This window comes from Vigna angularis, chromosome 2, assembly GCF_016808095.1.
Source record: "Vigna angularis cultivar LongXiaoDou No.4 chromosome 2, ASM1680809v1, whole genome shotgun sequence".
Classification (NCBI taxonomy): Eukaryota; Viridiplantae; Streptophyta; class Magnoliopsida; order Fabales; family Fabaceae; genus Vigna; species Vigna angularis.
The window spans coordinates 50,840,790-50,864,850 of record NC_068971.1 but is presented as its reverse complement, the minus strand read 5'-3'; the positions used below and the strand labels follow the sequence as shown (position 1 = coordinate 50,864,850).

General features: G+C 31.2%; 3 protein-coding genes and 1 long non-coding RNA gene across 6 annotated transcripts; 2 read left to right on the top strand and 2 right to left on the bottom strand.

Annotated features, from left to right (window-relative positions):
- The first annotated feature begins 5,087 nt into the window (after window positions 1-5,087).
- Window positions 5,088-6,027, top strand: LOC108328371 (RING-H2 finger protein ATL66). Its single transcript, XM_017562231.2, has one exon. It carries the CDS (start codon window positions 5,250-5,252, stop codon window positions 5,772-5,774), a length of 525 nt encoding a protein of 174 aa, XP_017417720.1. The 5' UTR covers window positions 5,088-5,249; the 3' UTR covers window positions 5,775-6,027.
- A 3,730-nt stretch (window positions 6,028-9,757) lies between these two features.
- Window positions 9,758-10,263, top strand: LOC108328419 (uncharacterized). Its single transcript, XR_001832112.2, has 2 exons — window positions 9,758-9,916; window positions 10,005-10,263. It is a non-coding gene; the product is annotated as an uncharacterized LOC108328419 (long non-coding RNA).
- A 3,139-nt stretch (window positions 10,264-13,402) lies between these two features.
- LOC108328331 (transcription factor bHLH51) lies at window positions 13,403-16,285 on the bottom strand. 2 transcript variants are annotated; one of them, XM_017562190.2, is made up of 4 exons: window positions 16,158-16,285; window positions 15,875-15,995; window positions 14,799-15,204; window positions 13,403-14,502 (listed from the first exon to the last, which is right to left on the bottom strand). In XM_017562190.2, exons 3-4 carry the CDS (start codon window positions 15,141-15,143, stop codon window positions 14,029-14,031), a joined length of 819 nt encoding a protein of 272 aa, XP_017417679.2. In that variant the 5' UTR covers window positions 15,144-15,204; window positions 15,875-15,995; window positions 16,158-16,285; the 3' UTR covers window positions 13,403-14,028. The 2 variants fall into 2 exon arrangements, with proteins under 2 accessions (XP_017417679.2, XP_017417678.2); XM_017562189.2 differs by lacking the exon at window positions 16,158-16,285 and having other exon boundaries at window positions 15,875-16,042.
- A 4,036-nt stretch (window positions 16,286-20,321) lies between these two features.
- LOC108327873 (uncharacterized) lies at window positions 20,322-22,243 on the bottom strand. 2 transcript variants are annotated; one of them, XM_017561594.2, is made up of 2 exons: window positions 22,083-22,243; window positions 20,322-21,097 (listed from the first exon to the last, which is right to left on the bottom strand). In XM_017561594.2, exons 1-2 carry the CDS (start codon window positions 22,122-22,124, stop codon window positions 20,381-20,383), a joined length of 759 nt encoding a protein of 252 aa, XP_017417083.1. In that variant the 5' UTR covers window positions 22,125-22,243; the 3' UTR covers window positions 20,322-20,380. The 2 variants fall into 2 exon arrangements, with proteins under 2 accessions (XP_017417083.1, XP_017417084.1); XM_017561595.2 differs by having other exon boundaries at window positions 20,322-21,094; window positions 22,083-22,241.
- Between the last annotated feature and the right edge of the window lie 1,818 nt (window positions 22,244-24,061).

The window sequence follows — 24,061 nt, the reverse complement described above, 5'->3', positions numbered from 1 at the left end:
CCTATTATCTGTAAAATTCAATAACGGTGTTTGTTCTTATGATGAAAAATGGATTCTTTTTAGGATCTAAATTTGAATGTGTTTGGCTTATTTTTGCAGTAAATAAAATTATCTGGAAACAGTATTATTTAAACATAACTATAACTATATTTTTCACGTAATTATTCTTAAAGAAAGGTAGAAATATATTTTCCATTTTTTTTTAAATTATTATAGAAGAACGTCACACAATTCTCGTTAAATGATTGAATATGATATAATCAAAGTGTATAGCGAAAATCAAACACCTTTATATTTTAGTCCTTACGTGTATATGCTAAGTTATTGTTTTAAAAAATGTTTTGATACATATCTAAACGTGCTAGAAATAAAGAGAATGGTAAGAGGAAAATGTAGTTTTAAACGTCATTTTCTTGGTAAAACAATAACGCATTAATTTTTTTAATCTTTTAATAAATAGCAATGACAGTTAGAAGAAAGAGGTTAAAAGAAATGTGAGGCGTAAATAAGTAGAGGAATTTGAGATGGTGAGAAGAGGCTAAACCTAATTGGTGATGTTCGTTAGATCACTCTCTAAAGAAAAGGAAAAGGTTGAGAAGTGATATTGTGAGTCAGGAATGAGAGAAAGAACCGTGAAGAAACCGACACTGGATATTGTGGGGCTTACCACAATTTTTGTTTTGGGTCGTTGTGTTGGTCGGTTTAGTTGTTTTTCGAGTCATTGCCAAATGTGCCACCAATGCCATGTCTCTCCCACATCCGTTGCAAACCTGCTTTTTTTTATTTTCCGTGTCCTTATCAATTTTTTTGGGATAGCTAAGTTGGCCTAAATTTCGTTGAATTTGGGCTTCAAATGGGCCCATTTCTGTGTTGGAAAGTTTTGCTCAGTCATACCCAACCTTGACATTCTCTTAAAAACTACCCAAAAAAAGAGAATAAAAAAAAGAGTCTTTGCTGACCAAAACGAAAACAAAGGAAAAGATAATAACACCTGGCTTGTCCTCGTCGTCATACTCATTCGCGGGAAGCTTCGTCCGACCAAACATCACCTTTGATATTTGTTTCATGTGTTTCCATCAACGCATTAACACTTAGAAAGTGATTCTGATTTATATTACAAGACAGAAATACAAGACAATAAATTAACATGTCCTTGTGAAGCTCCTGCATCTATTTCTTTCTTTCCTATAGGAAAGGCTTAATAAAATAGCAGTGATAATTATTCAGGTCTCCTCATCAAGTTTTGGACCTAGTTATTTTACTCTATTATGGTATCTTCTATATTTTGAAAAAGAAAAAGATTGATTGAGAATGTAAAAGATATAAAATTTATATTTATTTATATATTCTAAACTAGTCTTATTACTTAATTAATAGGAGATTTTCACTATATCATCTTTGCATACGACATTTAGACTCTAAAATATGATTATGATATCATGTTAAGAATTGAATTTTAAATTTAATTCAATTTTATAAAATCGGTTTGTAAAATAATATTTGTAACTACTTATATATTTTAAATTGACCTTATTATTAGTCAACAACTTGATATGGAATTAGTGTGAACTTATTGATCCCTAACCTTCACATCAATTAGCTATTGTTGAAATTTTATTCTCAAAGAGACACCAAAACCAAAAACATCACAAATATCAATAAGCGACCAAAATAAGATTATGAACTTCACCACACTAACCAAAAACCATAATTGTAGAAGAAAAGAGATATAATAGTCCTTCTTCACCTCTCCTTTTCTTTTGTCACATCTCTACTCTTTATTTATCAGTATTTCTATGACTTCACAAGGTATGTATAATAGTTTATTGTTGATAAAAGATCATTAGACCAACAAACTACTAAAACTCCAAAGCAACAATTATTTTTCCTGAACTAAGAGAATAAGCTGAAAAAAAAAGTAATTACAAAGTATTATATAAATAATCAAATCGAAAATGGGAAAATTAGGTAGCATCGGTATAAAGACTTAGAAAATGACAAAAGTGACAGTGTTTTAAAAATAGTGAGACTCAACTATTTTAATATTGAAATACTTTAGTATAAATATTTTTGTTATTAATGAGTTTCATTATTTTCAAATACATTATATCTCTAAAAATCACTTTTCTAGAGTTTTTTGACTTATCTCTAAAATTTTTTCCCCTCTACTTATCTGATTGAACAACCAAGACCGTTGATTGATCATTGGGGTGAGCTCTTCAATTTGGGCAAATCAGTTTCTTTGTTCGTGTAAATTGAGTTTCAACTATTTTCTTGTTTCTTTTTTCTGTTATCTATTATGTCTGAGTTTTCTTTCATTTGTATGCGTCTTTTTAGTCATTTATATGAGTCTTTGTTGATTAGTGGTTTTAATTGTATGTCTTGATCGTGTTTGTGTTTTTTTTGTGTAGATAGCACATCCTATGAGCTTGAAAGGGTTTTGAGTTTCTTTTGAGCAAATTTGTATCTTTTTCAAGGAAGGAAAACTAATTGCTTTATTTTTAAGTTGTAGATGTCATGAAATTTATATTTTCCATGATTGGGTGATATAATGGTGTTTGATGTGGTGAAATTTACCGTGGATGTTTGTATGTTGTTTACATTGATTGAATTGGTGTTGAATTGAGGAACTTAGGATCTGATCAAATAAGAAAGTTGGTATGTGCCCTAAACTAAAAGTTGTTTTGACCAAAGTATAAAGTAGCGAATAACAATTTGACCATTTGAACAAGCTCCCTTTTCCCCAAACCATATTTTTAAATGTGCTAATATTTGATACAACGCTTAACGATGGCAAATTGGCGTCAAGAACCGGTTCTTTATTCAGATCTAAGAGCATTTTAGCTTTAAGCCGTTAAGCGATAATCTTGTACTGCTAAACACTTATAAATGTGAATGCTTTGGCTCTGAGCAATAACAAGGCATCTTGAGCCCCATGTTTCATTGTAGATCTTGAGCATTTTTGTTCCAAGAAGTTGAGCGACATGAGTGTGTTGCTAAGCGTGACTTTTTGTAATAAGTGTCATTGAGTGTCACCTTTTACAAAAGGTTTGGCGTTGAGCGTCAGGACTGTCGCTGGGCATCACTTTTGAACGTCAATATACATGTTTGAAATTTCTTATTCCATAGTTGTTTGTATATAATTTGCAATGCATTATATGCATGTCTATGAGTTTATGGTGGGTATTCATATATGTTATCGTGATGATGATGAGTTTGTTATTGTTTATGATCATGGTATATGTGTTTGGCGTAATTTCATGAATTTCTTAGGGAAATTCTATGGTGGTGTGTCATTAGTGTATGCATTGATGTGGGAGTACAAACGATAAAGGTTATTCTGTTGCTCTAATAATCATTCAAGCTCATGTATAATATAATGAGGTATGTAGTGAGAAGTGCATGATGTCTAGTCTATAGGTTTTACCTCGGTCCAGATATTAACGGACTAAGCTTATGTGTGGTAGAGTGAAACACATTATAACAATGATTTTGAAGAGCAGTAGAGGCCACCACAAGTGTACCACCTCTCGAGATTTCACATCAATGTTTTATTTGAATATTTGAGTCTAAAATGTGTCATTATATGTGAGGATTGTTTAATGAATGAGTGATGTATGATGATTACTTCTATGTTTTTTATAAAAACTTTGTTGTACATTAACTTACCTTTTCTTATGTGTTATTTTATTTGTGTTGTTTGTTTTTCTTTTGCAATAATTATTTTTACTAATGTAAGCAAAAGAGGAAATAGGAGTTGATATGTCTTAGAAGAGTTATGTATTATTGTCCTCTTTTTGTTTTTCTTTCCTTCCTTAACTTCTTAAGAAAAACTATGATTATATTCTTGAAATAAATGTCATAACAATTTTTTATACTGTTTTTTTTTTCAAATTTTACTAATGAATGTTTTATTTTATTAATTTTATATTCCTAAAATAGGATTATACACGAAAATTTATTATGTGAATGAAATCAATTGATGGTGATAAAAAAATCCTAACTATATTAAGTCGAAAATAGAAAATGATTTTAGAGAACGAAAGTTGAGCGAACGCGAAAATAATTTTTGGAAAATTTGTGTGAACATAATCTTTTGAAGAAACTAAGGGTAAAATGAGATCGTTTCTAATTTTTTAAAAACGATTAAATATAAATACCGGAATACCACCAATATTCTTTAGATGTTGTAATGCCAGCTTTGACCTGGAAGCAATAATGCCAGTGACTGTTCATGAAGAAGCGCTAATAGCAGTGCTCTTAAAGAAGTTCTGAAATAGGTGGTAATGGCAGTGTTCTGAAAGAAGCAGTATTGAAAAAGATACATTATACTGTTTTATTTAAAGATAAAGCTAATCTAAATACAATTAATTTAAAATATAACTAAGTTTAAAATAAAAATAATAATAAAATTTGTGGCAATTAAAAAAAAAAGTTATCATAAACGTAATTATTTCTGGCGTTGTATTATATCCGCTAAAAGAATCGCCAATAAAAAATATTATTTTTTGTAGTGTACCTCTTACGAATATGAAATATCTAAATTTATCTTTTACAGTCAATAACAATAACAACAAGTCCAGTATGCATCAATGTAGACTATCAAATACATAAAGTTATTCTTTAACAATATTCTTTTTATAAGAAACAACAGTATTATTTTTAAAATGTGAGTTTAGACTTTAAATTTTAAATTTTTGTTGATTTTATTGAAATCAAACACAGAAACCTTTGATTTGTCTTGAAAGAAATTCCGTGGAAGAAAGAAGGCAGTATACAAAGGAGACACTATCGTATCCAGTGTGACCACGGTGTCTCCGAGGAAAAAGGACGTGTCGGCGAACTCCCTACCACCCTGCTGCATAATCATCTAATAATATCATAACCTTGATGTTTACTAACCGTAATCCATAACTTTACCTTTCTTCTTCTTCTTCTCCTCCTATTAGCTTCCCTTTTTCTTTTTTATATAAAATTAAATTCAGAACGAATCTTAATTATAAAGCAAACTAACACTTTCATCCACGCGCCGACTTTGGGAGTACACTTATCACCTAACTTAACCCTATATATACCCTTGGCCACTCGTGTCAGCTCTCACTTCGTAATCGTCAGTGATAATACTAACTACTACAGCTGCGAACAGTGTCACATGATACTGTTAGTTCTGATGCCCCACCGTCGCAGCCCTCCTCCGCTACCCGCCTCGTTTACTCACTACAATTCCTACACTGTGGAATCAGATCGCGATGGCCAGCCCAGATACCCGACCATTCACTTGGCACTACACAGAAATCGATGACAGAGACCTAGAGATCCGAGGAAGGACTTTGTTCTTCGTCATCGTACTCTTCTCCATTATCCTTCTCGTCACGGTTCTCTTCATATACACGCGCTGGGTTTGTCGCTACCAGGGGCTCCTTCCCACCACAGCGTTTTCCGCCGCTACCCACGCGCCGTCACTCCCGCAGTCTCAGGGACTGGACCCCGCAACCCTCAAGAAACTGCCCATAATCCTTCACCACGCGCCCTCGGATCGCGACGAAAGCTCGTGGGACGAAACGGAGTGTTGCATCTGCCTCGGCGAGTTCAGAGACGGCGAGAAAGTGAAGGTTTTGCCGGCGTGCGACCATTATTTCCATTGTGAATGTGTTGATAGGTGGCTCACTCACCACTCAAGTTGCCCTCTCTGCAGAGCTTCTCTCAAGGTTGAATCTTCTTTCCCAAAGATTTTGATTCAGGAACCACCTCTCAGAATTGATTTTCAGTTCTAGCTTTCTTTCATAGAATCAATCGGGTAAGATTGTTATTCTTGAAAAATAAATCTTGTATTTAAATAATCAGAGCTCAAAATTGAGATCATGATTAAGTTAAAACAGTATTTGTTTTCTTTGCTTAATCTTGTTTTCCAACCTGAAAGAAGAATCAGTTTGTTGTTTGTTTTGCGTCTTGTAAATCGTTGTAAAAAGAAGTCGTGCCAGATGTCTGCTAATTATATGTGGATATATACAATTTTGAATTTTCTTGGAACAATTTCGTACTGCTTGAGTTGTTTAGGAGAATATTGTAAGACATTTGCACATGGCGTAGAGGGGGAGAATGTGAGGGTTGTCTGTGATATTGTTAAATTATGGTATGTTCCCACGTTGGATGATAGGCGACTGGGGTTCGGAAAGGTCATATAATTCTCCCCAGCGCCACTTGTTTGACAAAAGTCCTCAGAGACGTTGCTCTTCTGAGTCATCTATGTGGTCCTGCTTATAAGTTTCGATAATTGGATATGGCAAGATTTTTTTTAATTGGTATTGGGACCCCAAAAAGGTCATCCACGATGGGTGCTCTTCTCTTAATCTAAGGAACTTATTGCTCCGCATCTAAGTACAAGCAAATCAACTTCTTTAATCTTTTCTTTTTCTATATTTTGGTGTAAAGTAAGAATGTGGAGTTCCATGTTACGAGTAAAGTGTGCAATTTTTTTTATTAGAAATGCCGTGCATGAATTTTTGAAGTAGTTGAACCATGCTGCGTCGAGTAACTAGTTAAGTTGGAGGATAACTCGCCTCCTTGTCCCTCCTTATCCAATGGTTTCGCGCACCTATTTCTGTTTGAAAGCAATCGAACATGGCATAGGGACAATAATGTTGTGCAAGAAAATTAATCTCCCAACTTGCGTGATGTTCTTAGATAAACCAGCAGCATTCATTGCGGAAACTTGCCTGATATCAGAGATGAAGAGTGCAATTGGTGCATTTAACTTTCATCTTTTTATAAAGCAGTGATTGTATACAAACATTTTTATCATATCATATCATAGTTAAATTAGAAAACTGAAACGGCACATGTGAAGTGAATGATTGATTAGTGACATGACTGTTATGCGGGTGGTGGTGCATCTTGTGATAGTTCCGTGAAGCAACTACTAACTAGATTTTTCACCTGATCCACTTGGCGTACTGTTTTCAAAAGAATGGCATCAGAAAAATGAAAAGCTATATTGGACTTGTGCCTCTGTACTTTGGAGTAATGTGTACATCGACTGTAAACCGAAAGTAAGGCATTATCCAATTGAATCTGGAAAAAAGGCAACAGTTTAATTTTCTTCAAAAAAGTTTTCTTTTCTTTTTAAGATAACAACGCTTCCACGAGAATTATTAAATCCTCTTATTTCTAAGAAGTACTATTTTAGTGAATTCAAGATCACATTGAAATTTACATTAAAATTGTTAAATATATTTTTAATTTCTAGCTTGAATATAAACTTCTTCAACCAGACTTTCTTTCTTATTTGGATAGGGATATTGAGCTGCTAAGAGTGATATGCAGTAAGTATTCGGATTCCATTAGCTAGAAACCCGAAAAACGATTTTGTTTTTATCAGAGTCGATTTGCAATTATGTATCTTGTTTTGGAGGAGGACAAAGGATTTGCACAATTATTTCTCCCTCTTTGTGGATGATTTTTTAATATTGAGAAACTTTTAATTCAGTATCACTTTTTTTCACGTGACTTGTGTAAGCAGACTTTACAATTTGCATATCCTTGTTAAACTGAGTTGTTTTATGAAATATATTTTCATATGCATGTATGTACCTTCCACGTCTCTTGTTATTCACTTTAAAAGTTTTAGAAAGAAAATAATAAATAGACATTTGAGACGTGATAAAATTATTCAATGTGATTGGGTTTTAAATATAACATGAAACAGTAAAAATCCGGCATGGACCTCGGCTTTATCTCATAAAAGATAACATAAAGTACAAGACATGTCACGTGGGTTCAATGCAGTTAGTAAACTGGACAAAATTAAATTTGCAGCGCTCATATCGATAATTTTTGTAACAATATTAAAAAGAAACTGCAACATCCCTTGTTCATATATATATATATATATATATATATATATATATATATATATATATATATATATATATATATATATATATATATATATATATATATATATATATATTTGTGTGCGTGTGTGTTTTATTTCAAGAGTATTCTACCGACAATTCAGTCCATGTTTTATATGTTAGGATTGGTCAAATTTATATTATTATGGTGTAATTTTAGCATTAACTTACCAAAATAGACTAAGTTCCAAATTTTATAGGCATATGAATAAATCTTGCTTATATGATGCAATTTCAAATTGTTTGAAGTGAAGTTGTGGTGGTCTACATAGACTAGACTGGTGTAAGAAGAGAAACTGTGTAGATTAAACATGATTTGATTAGATTTAATCTCAAAAAATTTAAATGTTAAGATGCACTATGATCGAAACTGGAGGAGAGTAAGTTGATGAATTTGAGAATGAATTAATTGTTCTTCGTTTGAAGAGATTTAGAAGTGAGTGAGAACGAATTTGAAAGTAAAATTTGTAAAAATTAGTATAAAAATTGAAGATTATCAAAGTATTCTTAATAGTAAAAATAATATAAAATTGTAATTGTTAATATTATATATAATTATAAAAATTATTATGAGGAGAAAGAAAAATACAAATTAATTTTTAACATGCAAAAAAAAATATTATTATTATTTATTATTATTATTATTATAAAATCATAGGGGTAATATAATAAAAGTACAACACTTCCCTTCAAATATCTCCTAATACGAGAGATATGAGTTGATGAACGTAGAGTTGTCAAAATGGGTCATAATCCGTGGACCTACCCGGCCCACCACGAGTTTGAGCCGGATTGGGTTTGAAAAAATTGTATTTCTTTTATGCGAGTCAGATTTCAATCCGGTTCATGCGGGTTGAACCCGTGGTCACTTTTCAAATGTCTTCCGAGAAATACATTATAATGCAAACCCTTATTCGACCTAGTTTTTTATAATGTTTGGGTTTGGGGACCAATGTATACTACAAATTGATCATTTGATATGTCAAAATTGTAAAATATCCCGAGCCATCAAACGTTTATCCATTATGTTGATCGACATAATGATATAAATCATTTTTTGTTTTGGGAGTTTTATCATTACTTCAAATATGAAAATTATAGAATTTGTTAATTAGCAAATGAGATGACCAATCAATTTAACTATTAGTGTGACTTCCAATCTAAAAGTAAATTAATACAAACCAATGCATGAATTGTATTATAATTATGTTGATGGTAAGAAAAACCCATTATAAGTAGTATAAACATTTCTCTCTTATTTAATGAATGGGGTATCAATATCAAGCACCTTTAGCTAAAATAATAACGAAATTAACATAGTGAATTCGTATAGAGGGTTCAAATATTTCATCAAAGTGTTGCTTCAACATGATTGAAGGGCATGCTTACCTACTAACACCATCAAAGAACAAGAGTAATGGGATGGTAGAAAGACATGCTTCGCAATCACAAGGGAACCAAACATTGTTGCACCAATTGAGCCTAAAATACTGATCCCTTTTTAAATTATTTGAATTTTAACATGTATTTTTTTATTTTTACACTTTTTTATATCACTTTACAAATAAATTACATTAATAATTGAAAAAAAATACCGTGTTTATTATTTATACATTTACTATTGTTAGATTTTCGATACATTGAGTTTCAAAATTAGTCCTTGTGTCTTTAAGTTAAATTTGTACTTAATTGTGTTTAGCTATACTACTTAGACTGTAGTTAGAACTGTCAATTTATAACGTTCCCCTAAATTAAAATTCATTAAAAACTAACATTTACCTTAGTTGGGCCAGTAATAAAACACAATGAACTGGGCCATCCAGTATAGGTATGAACGGGTCCACGATTAAGCCCAATGCTTGTTATTTGCTAGGGTTTCTGGTTCGCTATAAATTCCTCAAGCGTAAATCCCCGGTGATAATACGCAGCTCGGTCTCTGTGCTATCTCCCAGGGTTTAACTTCTGAGTCTCCCTTTCGATTTTTGTTCACCATGAGAGCCAAGGTAATTTCTTTTTAGTTCGATTTGTTACTTTCTCGCTGTATTTTCATTGCATGATTTGTGTGCTGATAAAGCGCGTGGATTTGTACAGTGGAAGAAGAAGCGTATGAGGAGATTGAAGAGGAAGCGCCGAAAGATGAGGCAGAGATCGAAGTAGTGTGCGTGTTTCCCCAGCAACTATTGCCCTTAGTTTTGTTTCACTTCTGCTATGTGTTTCTTTCTCAATCTAATGTTATGATACATTTTATTGGTTTCTTTCGCTTCTGTCTTAGCTTAAAAAAATATTCTTCCCGCAAATTAACCAGTTTTAATATTCGAAGCTATTGCATATCTATTCTTTGTTTGGTTCACATTTTAGGATTTTGGATGTTCCGATCACTATAACACGTCGCCATTTTTGCGAAGAATTAAATGCTTTTAATAATTCTTGGTCCCTTTTTATTTAAGTACGTAAGAAGTAAAGTTGAAAAAATAAACTGTGTCGTCATAAGGTTGTGTATCTTCAAATATAGGAACGGTTCGAAGGAGTTAACTCGTTTAGGTTAATATTGGGGGCTTCGACATTGGGTGTCTGATGAGAATATAAAATGTTATTTGAATTATCGTGTAGAGTTCTGCAGCGCAGTTTTCATACATTGATTACGTTTGACGTTATTTTGGTTGGTTTGCTTACTGCGCATGATGTGGAGGTCCAATTTGTTTTGATTTGTGAAAGAGAATGAATTTAGAGAGAATAAAAGTATCATTGCATTTATCGGATAGTGGAGGAAGGTGATATATGTATGTGCTCCATTGGAAGGAGATTTTGCAGTCGTGTATATGTTATAGTGATGTCGTAGTTTCAGAGAAGGGGTCTCTGTTTAATTTTTTGGTATCAGTTTCTGTGAATCTGTTATTCTTTGTTTGATCAGTAGGTGCCCATGGTATATTTTTACTTTTAGATGTGAGCATGGGAAATGTAATTTTTTCGGATTTTATTACTAGGGTGATGTGTTAAGTTGTCATTTGATTTGGTTGTATGATACACTTTATTTCTTTCGTCTGTCGATGATGTAACATCTTAGACGATAGTTGCTTGTTGAACTGCGTGTTTTGAATTAAATCAAACTTCGGATAAATTTATGGAGATATTGCATTGGGGAGAATAGACCATCCGATCTCGGTCAACTAACTTAGAGCAACAACTTAAATCCTGAACAGGTTAGCAAATATCGTACCATTGGAGTAACAACTTGAATCTTAAAAAACTTTATGATATTATATCATATCATTATTCCTGGACTCTCGTATTGACGAGTTTCGATAATGACTCTGCTCGTTTTAGCTAACGTAGTAGATGACAGTGTCTCTTCGTCCCCAGTAAGACCAATACGTCAATCTATTTTTTCACTGTTTAGCAAGGATTTGTTGTAAGCCAAGTGAAAACAAGGACACTAAAGTGAGAGGCCAAATTTAGTGATATTGAGGGACGATCGCGCTTTTCCATTAGGTAAATCTTAAATACTTTTGTATATTAAGTTATCGTAATACCTCAAGAAAGACATGTTTGAACGAAGAAATTTTAATTCTCTTAAAAAATTGAATTACGCATTTGAATGTTTTTATCCATAAGAATATAAGGTGTAATGTTGCAAGGCGAACTTAAGTGTGGTATGTGGTGAAATAAATGTATCCAGTTGTTTTATATATATGTTATATCTTTATGTGCGAATCAAGCTAACTAGTTGACGCAGGCCGAATGAACATGGCAAATAAGCTATAAAAGCCATCTCAGTTATGCAAGCTTTATATATATATATGATCAGATTTTGAATGAGTAAATGGATCTATCAAAAGTGTTGTTCTTTCCATCACTCCAAGTGCTTCTGCATCTTTTCACTATTTTTTTTTATTCCAAAAATACTCTATACCTCCTAACTATTTTCTTTTATTTCAAAAATACTCTACACCTCTCCACTATATTTAACAATATTTCTCTCTTCACATTAATGGAGTATTCACATGGCTCAGATTTAAACTTGTGGTATATTGTAAAATTTTATTTACACTTTCCCTTAAATAAGTTTGATTCAATCTTATTTTTACTGTTCAATATATTTTTTTTTCTTCAAATTACTTAATAAATGGTCAAATTTTGTTCTAAATTTCTAGAAAAATGTTTATATATGTGTGTTTTTTTTACATTTAATATCTATAATTTTTAACATTATATTATGTTTTAACTTACCGATTTTTAACATTATATTATGTTTTAACTTACCGATTGAATAAAATATTTAATTTATTAGATAAATAAAGTTAGTATATAATAATAATATATTATTTATTATTAATATTATTATGTTTATTATTTTGTATTTGCATCTAACTTTTAAGTTTATAAAATGAAAGTGGTAGAAGTACTAATATTGAAGTTTTCTCTGAATTTTATATTTTGTAATATATCAAGTTTAAATCTAAGTTATATGAATGTTCCATTAATGCAGAGAGAAAAAGAGAAAGATTGTTGAGGATAGTGAAAAGGTGTAGGATATTTTTGAAATAAAAAAAAATAGTAGAAGGTATAGAGTATTTTTGGAATAAAAGAAAATAGTGGAGAGGTGCAGAAACACTTGGAATGGTGGAGGAAACAACACCCAAGAATTTTTCGACTCAGTTGAACCGAGGAAAAAAAAAACAAGGCCTTTTTTTTTTAATTCGGACAATAGTTAAGGAGTTAAGAAGAAAATATTTTTTAGTTAAGATAATCTAAAAAGGCATTAAAACGAATAAAAAAAACATTTTTATGCATCTCAAGATATATATTTTTTTACAGATATTCAAAGAACGTTATTTTTTTTTTGCATTTCTCATAAAATAATATCTACGTTACATCGTGGATGCCATTATAAATTGGTCCAACATCCGTGCATTCCTCATTTGGTGGTAAAAGCATTTTCCTCTTTTTCTCCCACTCAGTTGTGTTTGTCTTTAAAATTTTCTCACTTTGCGGCTGTTTAACGTGGGCTGTATTTACTGTTAAGTTTCCCATTTTTTACTGCATTAAACATCATTGCTACTTCCAACTGATTGGCTTTCTTACCAAGCACGGCTCCACAAATCTGGTTTTTTCTTACACTCTTAAGTTACTCTCATATAAAATGTCAAATCATTTGACAAAAAAGAAGGAAAATTTGTGCGAAAAGATTCCTTTTCACTCTATAATAAATCTTATTGATCAGCGGCTGCTATGTTAGAAAAGAAAGGTAGTTCGCTATACCAAGCAAACTCAGGTCGACAACATTCCATGAACCATGAACCATCCACATTACATCATGGCACGATCTGAAAATTACTATTTCAACAATGTACGCAACACAAATGTTCTTAGATCAGCTTATAAGAAATACAGTTAAAATGCAATATGGCAAAAGCATAGCTTTTCAGCTTTCGGTTTGCTTGTTAACTAGATTTTTCAAACATGCAAAACAAAATTATGAATTAGAGGGATAAATGAGAAAAAAGGCACATTAACCATTTTAAAGAAATATCATATTGTTTTTACACAACATGAAAGTTTTTCAGTATTGGCCTCATTAATTAACAAAGGAAATATCTGGTGTTGTGATAGAGGAGATGAAAACTACTTGAGTGGACGTGCCAATATTTTCTGAATGCATTGATCACATCTAATTCTTTAAGTCAAACATGAAGTGATTTAACACTAACATTTGTCTGCTAAGAATTAACGAGCAACTCAATGATCGCTTGCTTTTCCTCTGTTCTCTTACTTTCTTTTTCTCTTGCTACGTTATTCACCCTTTTACTAATCCACTCATTCTATTAATTGAATGATAGGTAAATCAATTTGCATCTTTTCTATTCCTGATGCAGGAGGAGGCCACACGCCGTTTTCTGCACTTAACCTTTTACACATTATTCCCTCTGATTTAGTTTCTCACTCTTTAACTTTAGTTTAATCGGTGGCACAGAACTAATATTTCATGATTTCATCTTCCTAATGGAAAAGCTATATATCTTATCCGTATATAAATATTGAAAAATAAAGCAAATAATTGCCCCACTGAAATGACCCTTAGGGGCAAATGAAAATGATTTTACAATATATAATTAAATTACTGTAGGCAACGAGAAGGCAAGAAGAATCTCTGCCTCTTACTTCTGGTGGGGCAATTAGATGTCATGGATGATGAAGCTATTTTGGTGACAGCAGATTTGAGGGACTGTTTGAGAGTGGTGAGGCAAACACCCTCTTCACTATCCTTAGAACAAAGCACCAATATGCTTTTGATCCGGCCACCTACACTGGCTATGTCAGCTTTAACTGCCGTCAGTCTCAAGCCCTTGAGAACTTGGATGAGTTCAGGGAACAGTTCTGGTCGATCATCGCAGCAAACAGAAGCTTTGATCACAATATTCTCCTTCAATTTGTTCACTTTAGTGCAGCTTTCATCTTCTACATGGTCACAGTCAATTGATACTTCATCAATTTCAGTTGGAACTGTGAAAGCTCTGCTAACATCCATGGTTTTTCTCTTTAGATCTTTGACATGGTCTATCACACTCCCTAGTAAAGCTGCCTTGTCCATCTGCAAGTACCCAAATCTTAATATTAGCATGTTTGGCAAAATATGTTTCCCTCTGTATAATTAAGCTTTGTTCAATATTCTTTTTTTGACCTGATGAAGTGGAAGTGGAATTGAAATCCTTTTATAACTTTGCTAAGCATACCATGCCACATATATTTCATAATCCATTCATTATCCAGTGTGATGCCAGGAACAAAATCTAAGCTATTCTCTTATTGTTCGTAATTCATAGTACTACTAAAGTATGCCACTCATGAAAACTGAAAAAGAGAGACTTGTGCATTAAATTGGTTTACCTTATCGGATTTGGGAATAAGTTTTCTGAGAGTTGCAAGCTGTGCATTGATTCTGTCTCTGCGCCTTTTCTCAGCTTGGCTGTGGCTCTTGGAAGCACTCATTGCTCTCTCTTCTTCGGCCCCTTCAATGGGAAGTGGCCATGAGTGGAACTCACCAAATTGAAGAGAGGCAGAGTCAGTGGCATGAGGAAGTATTTGTGTAGGAACTGCAAAGGAAGAAGAATGATCACTGCATTGAGCCCAGCTGGTGCTCATGTGCCAGCCAGAATCATAGTAGTTTTCCATAGTCACAATGGAAACCATTCTAAAGTTTCTTCCATGATTTCTGAGCCTTTTATCTCCCATCCATAGTTACTGTTTGCTGCACTAATAATGGTCGATCATCTTCTTATCTTGATGGTGACTGCTGTGATAAGCAATACCCATTCATTGGTCAAAATGATAATCGATTTTGGCTGTACCTGTCAGTCACTTCAACAAGAAAATTTTTCCCTTCGCTAAATCTAACGAACTTGGACTTTTGAAGGAGGGGAAATGAAGAGTAAAAGAATAAGAAAGAGGTGACCTGACCTACTAAGCTAATATTATTCGTATTTGAATGAGAAATGAAATGGTATGCATGAGTAGTATCTGGCAAATAGATTTGGGGGAACACTGTTACGTAGTCAGTAGTTGATGTAGTGGATGATGATCAGAGACTCATTGTCTTATTTTTATTAGACCAGAAAGTGTTTTATCTGATCTACCGATAATTATAGCTGTTTGGTCTCCCTTGGTGTTTAGCGTAGATCCTATCGAATAAGAACTCGAGTTGGTTTACTTATCTTGAACTTTTGTGCCAAACATGACTACTTCAGATTAATTGCTTTTTCATATAAAATAGCAGTGCACGTATACTTAAACGATAGAAGAAGAATCATTTGTATTATTTTCATAACATTTACCTAGATGTTATCTGAAATAAAGTCAGTCATTGTACCAAAGAAGTCACACATCAACCTTCATAAGCTGTTTAAATATATACTTTTTAGTGGTTAATCGTTTGATAAAGTAAAAAAGTAGGCACTGAAGCTTACACGAAAGTGGTGTCTAGGCTTGTGGTGGTGGATCCCATTCATCAAAGATACTGCAAGATCTTCTACACTGAATTATAAATTTGGTGAAATTAAGCTTTCACGCTTTCTTTCACCCATGTCCCTGTACAATTATTCCAACCAAAGTTTTAGTCCCCGTCATGATAGCCAAGATGAAAAGGGATACCAAAAGAAAATAAGCACACACAAAATAGGATCATTGATAAAAAAAAGAAGAAAGCCCAAGATTTTCTGAATCAGAAATTGGACAAACGCATGATGTAACCTGATTAGTACACGATTTGCCCTTTAAGTTGAAGACACTGGGTGGGTCCATTTTACCAATTTTATGCTATGCAAGTAACTTGACTAGTCCAGCTGTGTATCAAACCTAAGACAAGATTTGGTTAGCTTCATGTATCTTGATTTGAAGTTCAAAGATGAAAGCATGGGACTCAGTAAAAGAAGGATAGTTTTATACACTATGATAGGAAAGGGTTGCTTAGTATGTCTGCTAGCAAACAAAGAAGGCTCAATTACTTGCATGTAGGGTCCAATACACACTCACAATTGCAACTCATAATAAAGAGTGACACGACTTCTGATCAACCACTCACTTTGTTATACAACACAACTTGTGTATGTGGTTTCTTATGGTTCCGTATTTTCTTCTTTCACTTTTTTTTCATATTTTTTTTCCTTCTCTATCTGTCTCATCAAAGCCTTTCTGGGTCCCATCATCTCAGAACATATCTGCAGTATATCTTACAATAATCACATTGACATACACACATACACCCCGTCGGCAAGTGAAGTGTCACGATAAAAATATGGAAAACCAAAAGGATCACAGTGAACACAGACAACACGTCTCTTGAAATTGTAATATGTCAACAAATGAAGCACATGTGTTTAACAAGTTTATCTTCCTTGTCTCTTCTCTTTGCTGGTGTTCTAATCTTCCCTGCTTCTTGTTGGTGTTGGTACTCGTGCTTATGCACTGAGGATGGTGAAAAAATCTTCAAATCACTGAAGCCTGTAATTAGTACACTGCAAGAATGAAGGAAGAACATTGAATTTGAATCAAATGCAGAAGAAAAAAAGATGGCAGAACCAATCTTTTTTGTAACCATAAATTGAGGGCACTTTGTTTTGAGCTTCGCAAGGTATACACTGTATTATTTAGAGAGCTTTGCAGCAGATAAAAGTGTAAATAATTGCATGATTGAATTGAAATGAACCAAAGTAGTTAATCATCAGCAACATTTGATCGTACCGTACCCACCATTTTCACACATAATAAACAACCCATTTCGACAAACAATAGTTCTTCTTCCCTGCACTGACTGCACTGCAAATTTCACCAATTCAATTCAACTTTCAGTGTATCTTTATCTTATGCTACACAAGTCATAACGCATTCTATTAAGGTTTTCAACTAAGCATTATTATTATCAATATCATCTGATACCATTCACGTACATAAAATAATTAATTAATAAAATATGCCAATAGCTTAAATGAATTAGCATCTTAATATGTTAATCAGTAACTTCTAACTTAAAAATTACATAGACTCAAAATTTTTTGAGTAAAATCGAGTAAACCGAAGAATTAAGAAAAAAAATATTTTGACAATTTTTTTATAATATTTTGACAATTTTTTTTACAATATTTTGACACAGTACATATATCATTTTCTCAATAATTCATAATTTATTTGTTATTGTGTTGATATTTTCTAAACTCAATAAAAAAATTACATGTAATCTGAATCAAAATTTTATTTAAAAATTTGTGTTAATATATGATTATTCGAATAATTATGTGATTAAGAAAAACTTAATGACTATGGAAAATGTATAACTATATTCAGCTTTTAGAAACGTTTGAAAATTATTTTCTTTATAATTATAAAAATAAATTTTATTTTGAAAGGTGGTTATAGTCATAGTTTTTTGAGAAAGAAATCCAAATTCATCATGATGTTGGTAATTATTGTCGATTTTCTGTGTTTTTATTTGTGCATTTTTTTTGGATCAGTCCTATATAGCATTTTTTATTTTATGAAAAAGAAAAACAATTTTCAAGATTATCCTTTAAAGGAAGACGATGAGGGCGAGAGATTAGAAGATAGGGTCCATTTAAACTTGTAAGAATATTGTCCTTAAATAATTATTTGAGGATTTTTAAATAAGTGAAATGTAGGAGTAATTAAAATGTAAGTTGACTAAATTGTGATGACGAGTTTTAGTGTGCATATGAATTTATTGATGAATTTTAATGTAGAAGCGTACGAGAGTGATGAGTTTTTTAGTAAACAGTGAATTATAGTGTGTAGATGAGCAAATAATGAATGTGATGAGTACCAAATAATAATGAGCATTGAAGTAAGTGACCAAATACTGTTACTTCTACTCTTTTTAATTTGTCTTTAATATACAAATAAAAAACTTATAACACATTTTATTGATTTTTTTTATACAAAACTAATTTTTATAGATTTTAATAAAAATATAAACCACTACTGTCTTAAAGTTTAAGCATGACAAACAATAGAAACATGGAACACTTTAGGGTAAATTTATGTAAAAATCAGTTCAAATTATTTTATATAACTGTTATTAAAGGAAAACAAGTATTTAACATTCATAATTTTTTTTTTATAAATTGACTCTTCAATTTTATTTTTATTCCAATTCATCTTTGAAGCTCTATCTTATTTGAAGGTAGATAAATTAATTTTAATTTCATCTCATTTAATTTTAAAACTTATCTCTTTTATAAACTGGTTTCTTATATTAAATTGGGTTGAATTCTCAATCAATAATTTACTTTAAATCCAATCAATCATTAGTTTTAGTTTTATAAATCACTTTTCCATCAACAAAAACATAATAAAATTTAGAACTAAGTTATACAATATATAAAGCTTGTTTATTTATTTTGGTCTTCATTTTTTAATTATCTTCTTTTTTGAATTCACTTCTTTACTATATCTTAATACGTGAAGAAATTACTTGTAACAGAAGAATTAAAAGATTAAAGAATAATCTATATTTAAACTAAATAATTTAACTTGTTATAAAAGACTATGAAAAGAAGGGTAAATTTTCAGAATCAATTACAATGTATTAAAAAAGTTTGAGGTGTTTTACTTAAACCATGTAAAATTCAAGGTTGTTTTTGAATGGAATTGAAATTCATGATATTTAATAGCAAGTGAGATAAAATTTAAAGATCAGTTAAAATATAAGTAAAGTTTAAGGTCTGTTTATTAAAACTAAGAGAGTTAAATACTTTTTAAAATTAATTTTTTTATCAGACATAATAATTTATATAAATGGTAATATACACAATTTAATTCATTGCTACTGAGACTACATTTCCTATTTTTCATCCTTTAAAATTTGAATAAGAATTATCCATCATACAAAAATGTTAATACTCTGTATTCTATTATGTATAAAATTAAATTAAGCAAAACAATTAAAAGAATAAATTTTCCATTTATAACAATTTCATTCGACTTAAACATTACTATTTCTATTGGATTTTGAACTGTCTTCCTGTAGGAAAAAAACTTGTAAATGTGAAAGTTTATTTTATCTCGACTATGTAAGAAAAACAAAGTCAAATTAGTTTAATTTTAAGATTTATTTTACTAATTATGAAGTCAACGTCTTTCAGTCCTATGCTAAAAATTTTAATATTTTTTCTTTCTTCAAGAAGTCAACCTTACTTTATAAAAGATCTCATTTTTTCTTTTCAATTTCGCTTAAACTTTCAAAACCTTCCACAAATTTATCTCAAACTTATTCCAGCTACTAACTATTTGAATATAAATGAAAAAATGCATCATTTTAAGTAAAGTGAAATAATGGAAGAATTAAATTATAGAAATTAACAAATGAAATGATTAAATTTGAAAATAAAATGATTGTAGAAGGAATTAAAATCATTCACTGAGTATAATTAAATCTAAACAGTAACATTTTATTGTAGATAAGATAATTACCTTTTATATAAGTGACACATACAAATAATCATAATAATGTGTTTGTCATGGCTATATGACAATAAACATTTTGTCGATAATGACTTTTTTGTGCAACAACACTTTATTGTATTGCATAAATTAATTACTGAAAGGTTTTTTTGATAAAACCAAAACAAAAGTAAAAGCAGGCCACTTTTTATCTTTCAGTACAACAATACTATACTATGAGAATTGAAAAGAAAGAACAGAATTAATAAAAAATACCAAGAAAATGATAAAATGGCAGGTATAATGTTGAGCTTTATATATTGTTTTCTACATCCACCCTGAATTAAATGTTTACCAGCTTATAAAACAATAATGATTATAAAAACAATTAACTTGAAAAAAAGATCTGAGCACCTAAGAAATGAAAAACTGATGATTAAGAAACAGCATGAGTTGATGAAGTTTGAAGCAGCTGAAGCTTTTCTAAACTACATTTATGTTGAATTCTTAAAGAAGACATCTCAGTACTCATTGAAATGGATTGCACCAACTTTCCACACAATGAAAGTTGTTGCAAACATGATTGAGCTGATTAAAACAAAAGAGAATACAATGAGAAAGAGATCAGAACCCCCAGGAAACTGAAAAGTGAAGCCTGTTGACAAGCCTCGTTTGCTATCATCAAACAGATTAGTTGGAGCCTCTGGAAGTCCAGATTTTCTCTTCCCTTTGTCACTTTGCTTTGAAGCTTCTAACACTCTGCTGCTCATGTCTGCTTTAGATGCTTTCGATTGGGGGTATCGGTTGCCGGCTCGAGCCGCCTTTAACCGCTCTCTTGCTGTAAGGGAAGCTCCTTTCGTTGCAGATTGTGACTTAGAAGATGCTGCTGCCGATGATGATCCTTGCTCTTGGTTAATCGAACCATTGGAAGAATCTAATGTTTTAGATACTGACTCAGCATCAACTTTAGCTTGCAGCTGGAAATTTTCATCTGGGGGATTCAGGGATGATAATTGATCACTGGTTGGTGAATTTTCAGCATTGTCAAATTCCTCAGTAATATTGTTGTCTGCTGCAAGCTGATCACTGTCTGCAACTGGAAGACAGTGGCCAAATCTTCTTTCTTTGACAAGCTTTCTCGATCTAGATACTACCGAGAAGGGTGTAAATCGAGTGACCTTAGGTAAAGAAGCTCCAACAGAATATCTTGATGCATCATGATACTTGGTTTCCAACTTCTAATGGAGAATGAAAGACTTTTGTAAGAGATCAGAAAAACGATATTCCAAAATAGCATAATCAATGATAAACAAAATAATTGTTAATGAATTGCATGCAAGTCCAGCCTTGGTGCCCCTTGTTTCAGAGGGCTTTGTTGCCATATGATTGGTACATCAGCAAATTCCTAGTTGCATAGTACTGCTTTCTTTACATGTTATTGATCCATCTTTGTTTACAATAGAGTTCTTGTTAAGATATTCTTAAATCATACCAGAGAATCACACTACTCTAGTTGAAGTGCTTGAAATAAAATTGTATATGTTTCAGTACAGTACCGAAACAATGGCTATCACAAGAAGTTCATCTAACGAAAACTTTTTATTCTATAGAACAAATAACTATAAACATTAACATCATGATTATTATTTACCTCCATAAAAGTCCCCAGTCAAATAATTCCTACCTTCTAAATTTCTGTATGCATTCCCTACGATCTCTTACAGCCCAAAACATAAATTTCTGAATTTTCCTGAACCTCTACTTTTAGATTTGTGGATTTGAACAAAACTCAATCTTATGAGAATTGTTCCCTTATATCCATTACTTTGGCAGCTATAATTCTTTGAATTACATATACTATATTGAAAATTAAAATTTCCCCACCTAACATTTTTTCTCCGTTTACCATTTTCCCCAGTAGAACAAAAGTTCAAGACATCACAGCGCTTTACATATTAATGCGATCCCATCAGTGCCAAACATGTTTTAACTCAAAAGTCTAAACGAATAAAATTTCAGTAATTCGAGTCCCCGAACTTGACGCATATGTTGAAAACGTTGTCACAAATAAAATTCAAAGATGCCCAGAAGGCCAGAAAGGGTGTACAAACACTCCACAGATAATTGAAAACGAAAAGCAAGAATCTGAAATGAGAAAACCATGAAAACAGGAAAACTACAAAGAAAAGTGAAGGGTGAAGTATGAGAACAGGAAGCAGTTACCGTTGAGCTGAAGCTGACTATGGAGTTTAAAGATATGGCCATCTTCTTAGAGTCTTTCAAATTCCAACCATGGATAGCCACAATTAGTGGTCTTCCTCTTACCACTAGATTGTTTATTCAGGACTGAAATTGCTGTTGACACACGCCACATAGCGCGTGACCACACGTAATTTTCTTTTCGAATAAAAGAAAATGGCATCTTTTTATACACGATTTGATCAAATTTCACTCCACATTTAAATTCTACACAAACAAGTATTTCCTAATTTATTACAAAAAAATTCTCCCGAGTTAACTGAATTTTCAAAAAGAAAAGTATAAGATATAAGTGAAAACTTGGTAATTATAGTTGAGTTGAATTAACCTAAAAATGTTTATACTTTAATTAATTTTTAAATTGGTGTTTATAATTTATCTTTTAGAAGTAATGTCTTTATATAATGGTCGTGGTATTTTTGTTTCTTTTAATAGTCATAACGTTTAATAAAAGTTATCATTAGTGATTAAACAAATATCTAAAAATTGAAAACTCCTAGTAGTGGCTTGAACAATTCATTAAGAACAAAAACAAAGTATTGAATAAAAGAAAAAATATTATTAAAATAAATTTTTAATTATTTCGCATTGTTATAGTAATTATTGAAACAACTATCATCTTTGCTTTTGAAAAACATTATTAAAATTTATTTATACGGTTGGATAGTGGATAGTCTATCTTCTTGTAGAAATACCAAGTAAAGTATTGTCTGAAATAATAATTTATAAATGGAAAGTAAAAGTAAGGTCATCCATTAACAGATTAAAAGGTTGAACTCGAATTTATCAAATTCAATTATTAGTTCAACCAATTTTGATAGCGTTTAATTTAAATATCAAATTTGTGTTTATAAATTCAATAAATTGGAAACCAATTTATATATATTTTTAATTTTCTACTATATATTTAACGTGAGCCAATTATAATTCAATGTTTACATCTTTCAGCGACATAATTTCTTTAACAAAGTTCCTTTTTTATTTCACGTTTACTTAGTATGGATATCAATTGATTCTAATCAATTGCTCTCAATCATATCAATTTAGTTTAGGTTGTACAAAAAAAACCTAAAAAAATGCCTAAACTAAGAAAAATTAATTAATTTAGGTTTTGCTATTTTTAAATCTATCTAAAACAATCCTAAAACTTGTTTTTACCTAGTAACATTTGTTTGTTTACTAGGATGTAATTACACATGACACAAGATAAAAAAGAAGAAGTGAGAGTATAGACATATTGTGCTTAATTTACAAACTGAACTCAATTATATATATTTTTAAATTAGATTAAGTTAATAAATTTGATTGAGCTTCATTTAGTATATCTAATTAAAATTGAGTTAGTTCATAAATTTCAAACTCGAAGAATCTAACTTTACTCAACTATATAATAAATATATAATGCAAAATATAATTTATCTAATAATTTTATTATTAAATGATATTATATATAAATATTATTAATACATGTATATATATTGTTGTCATCATATATACTTATTATTACAATTAAAATATTTGTAAAGTATTTATACTGAAGAATTTTCCTTTTCTGTTTCTTTTGAATTACTCAACTTTCAACTCAATCATAATTAACTTGAGTTGGAGGATTGTTAGAAGAAGAAAAAAAGTACTTTAAACCCAATCCAACACATCCTTAAAAAAAATTACCTTTTACAAGAATACTATAAGTGTTGTGATTTAAGAGTTTAACATATAAAGGATACGCATCTTTTTACTCTTTTGCTTACGTTAAATTTTTTAAATAATTTTCTCCAGTTCCTTTTTTAAGGTTCTTAGATTACGTTGTCTGAAGATTGTTTTATATATTCGAATAGTTTAGCTGTCCTAATGATTAGACGCCTACATTAGGATCACCAACGACATATAGCGGAATATTTAAAAAATTAACGAAATATAATACACATAACGAACTATAATAC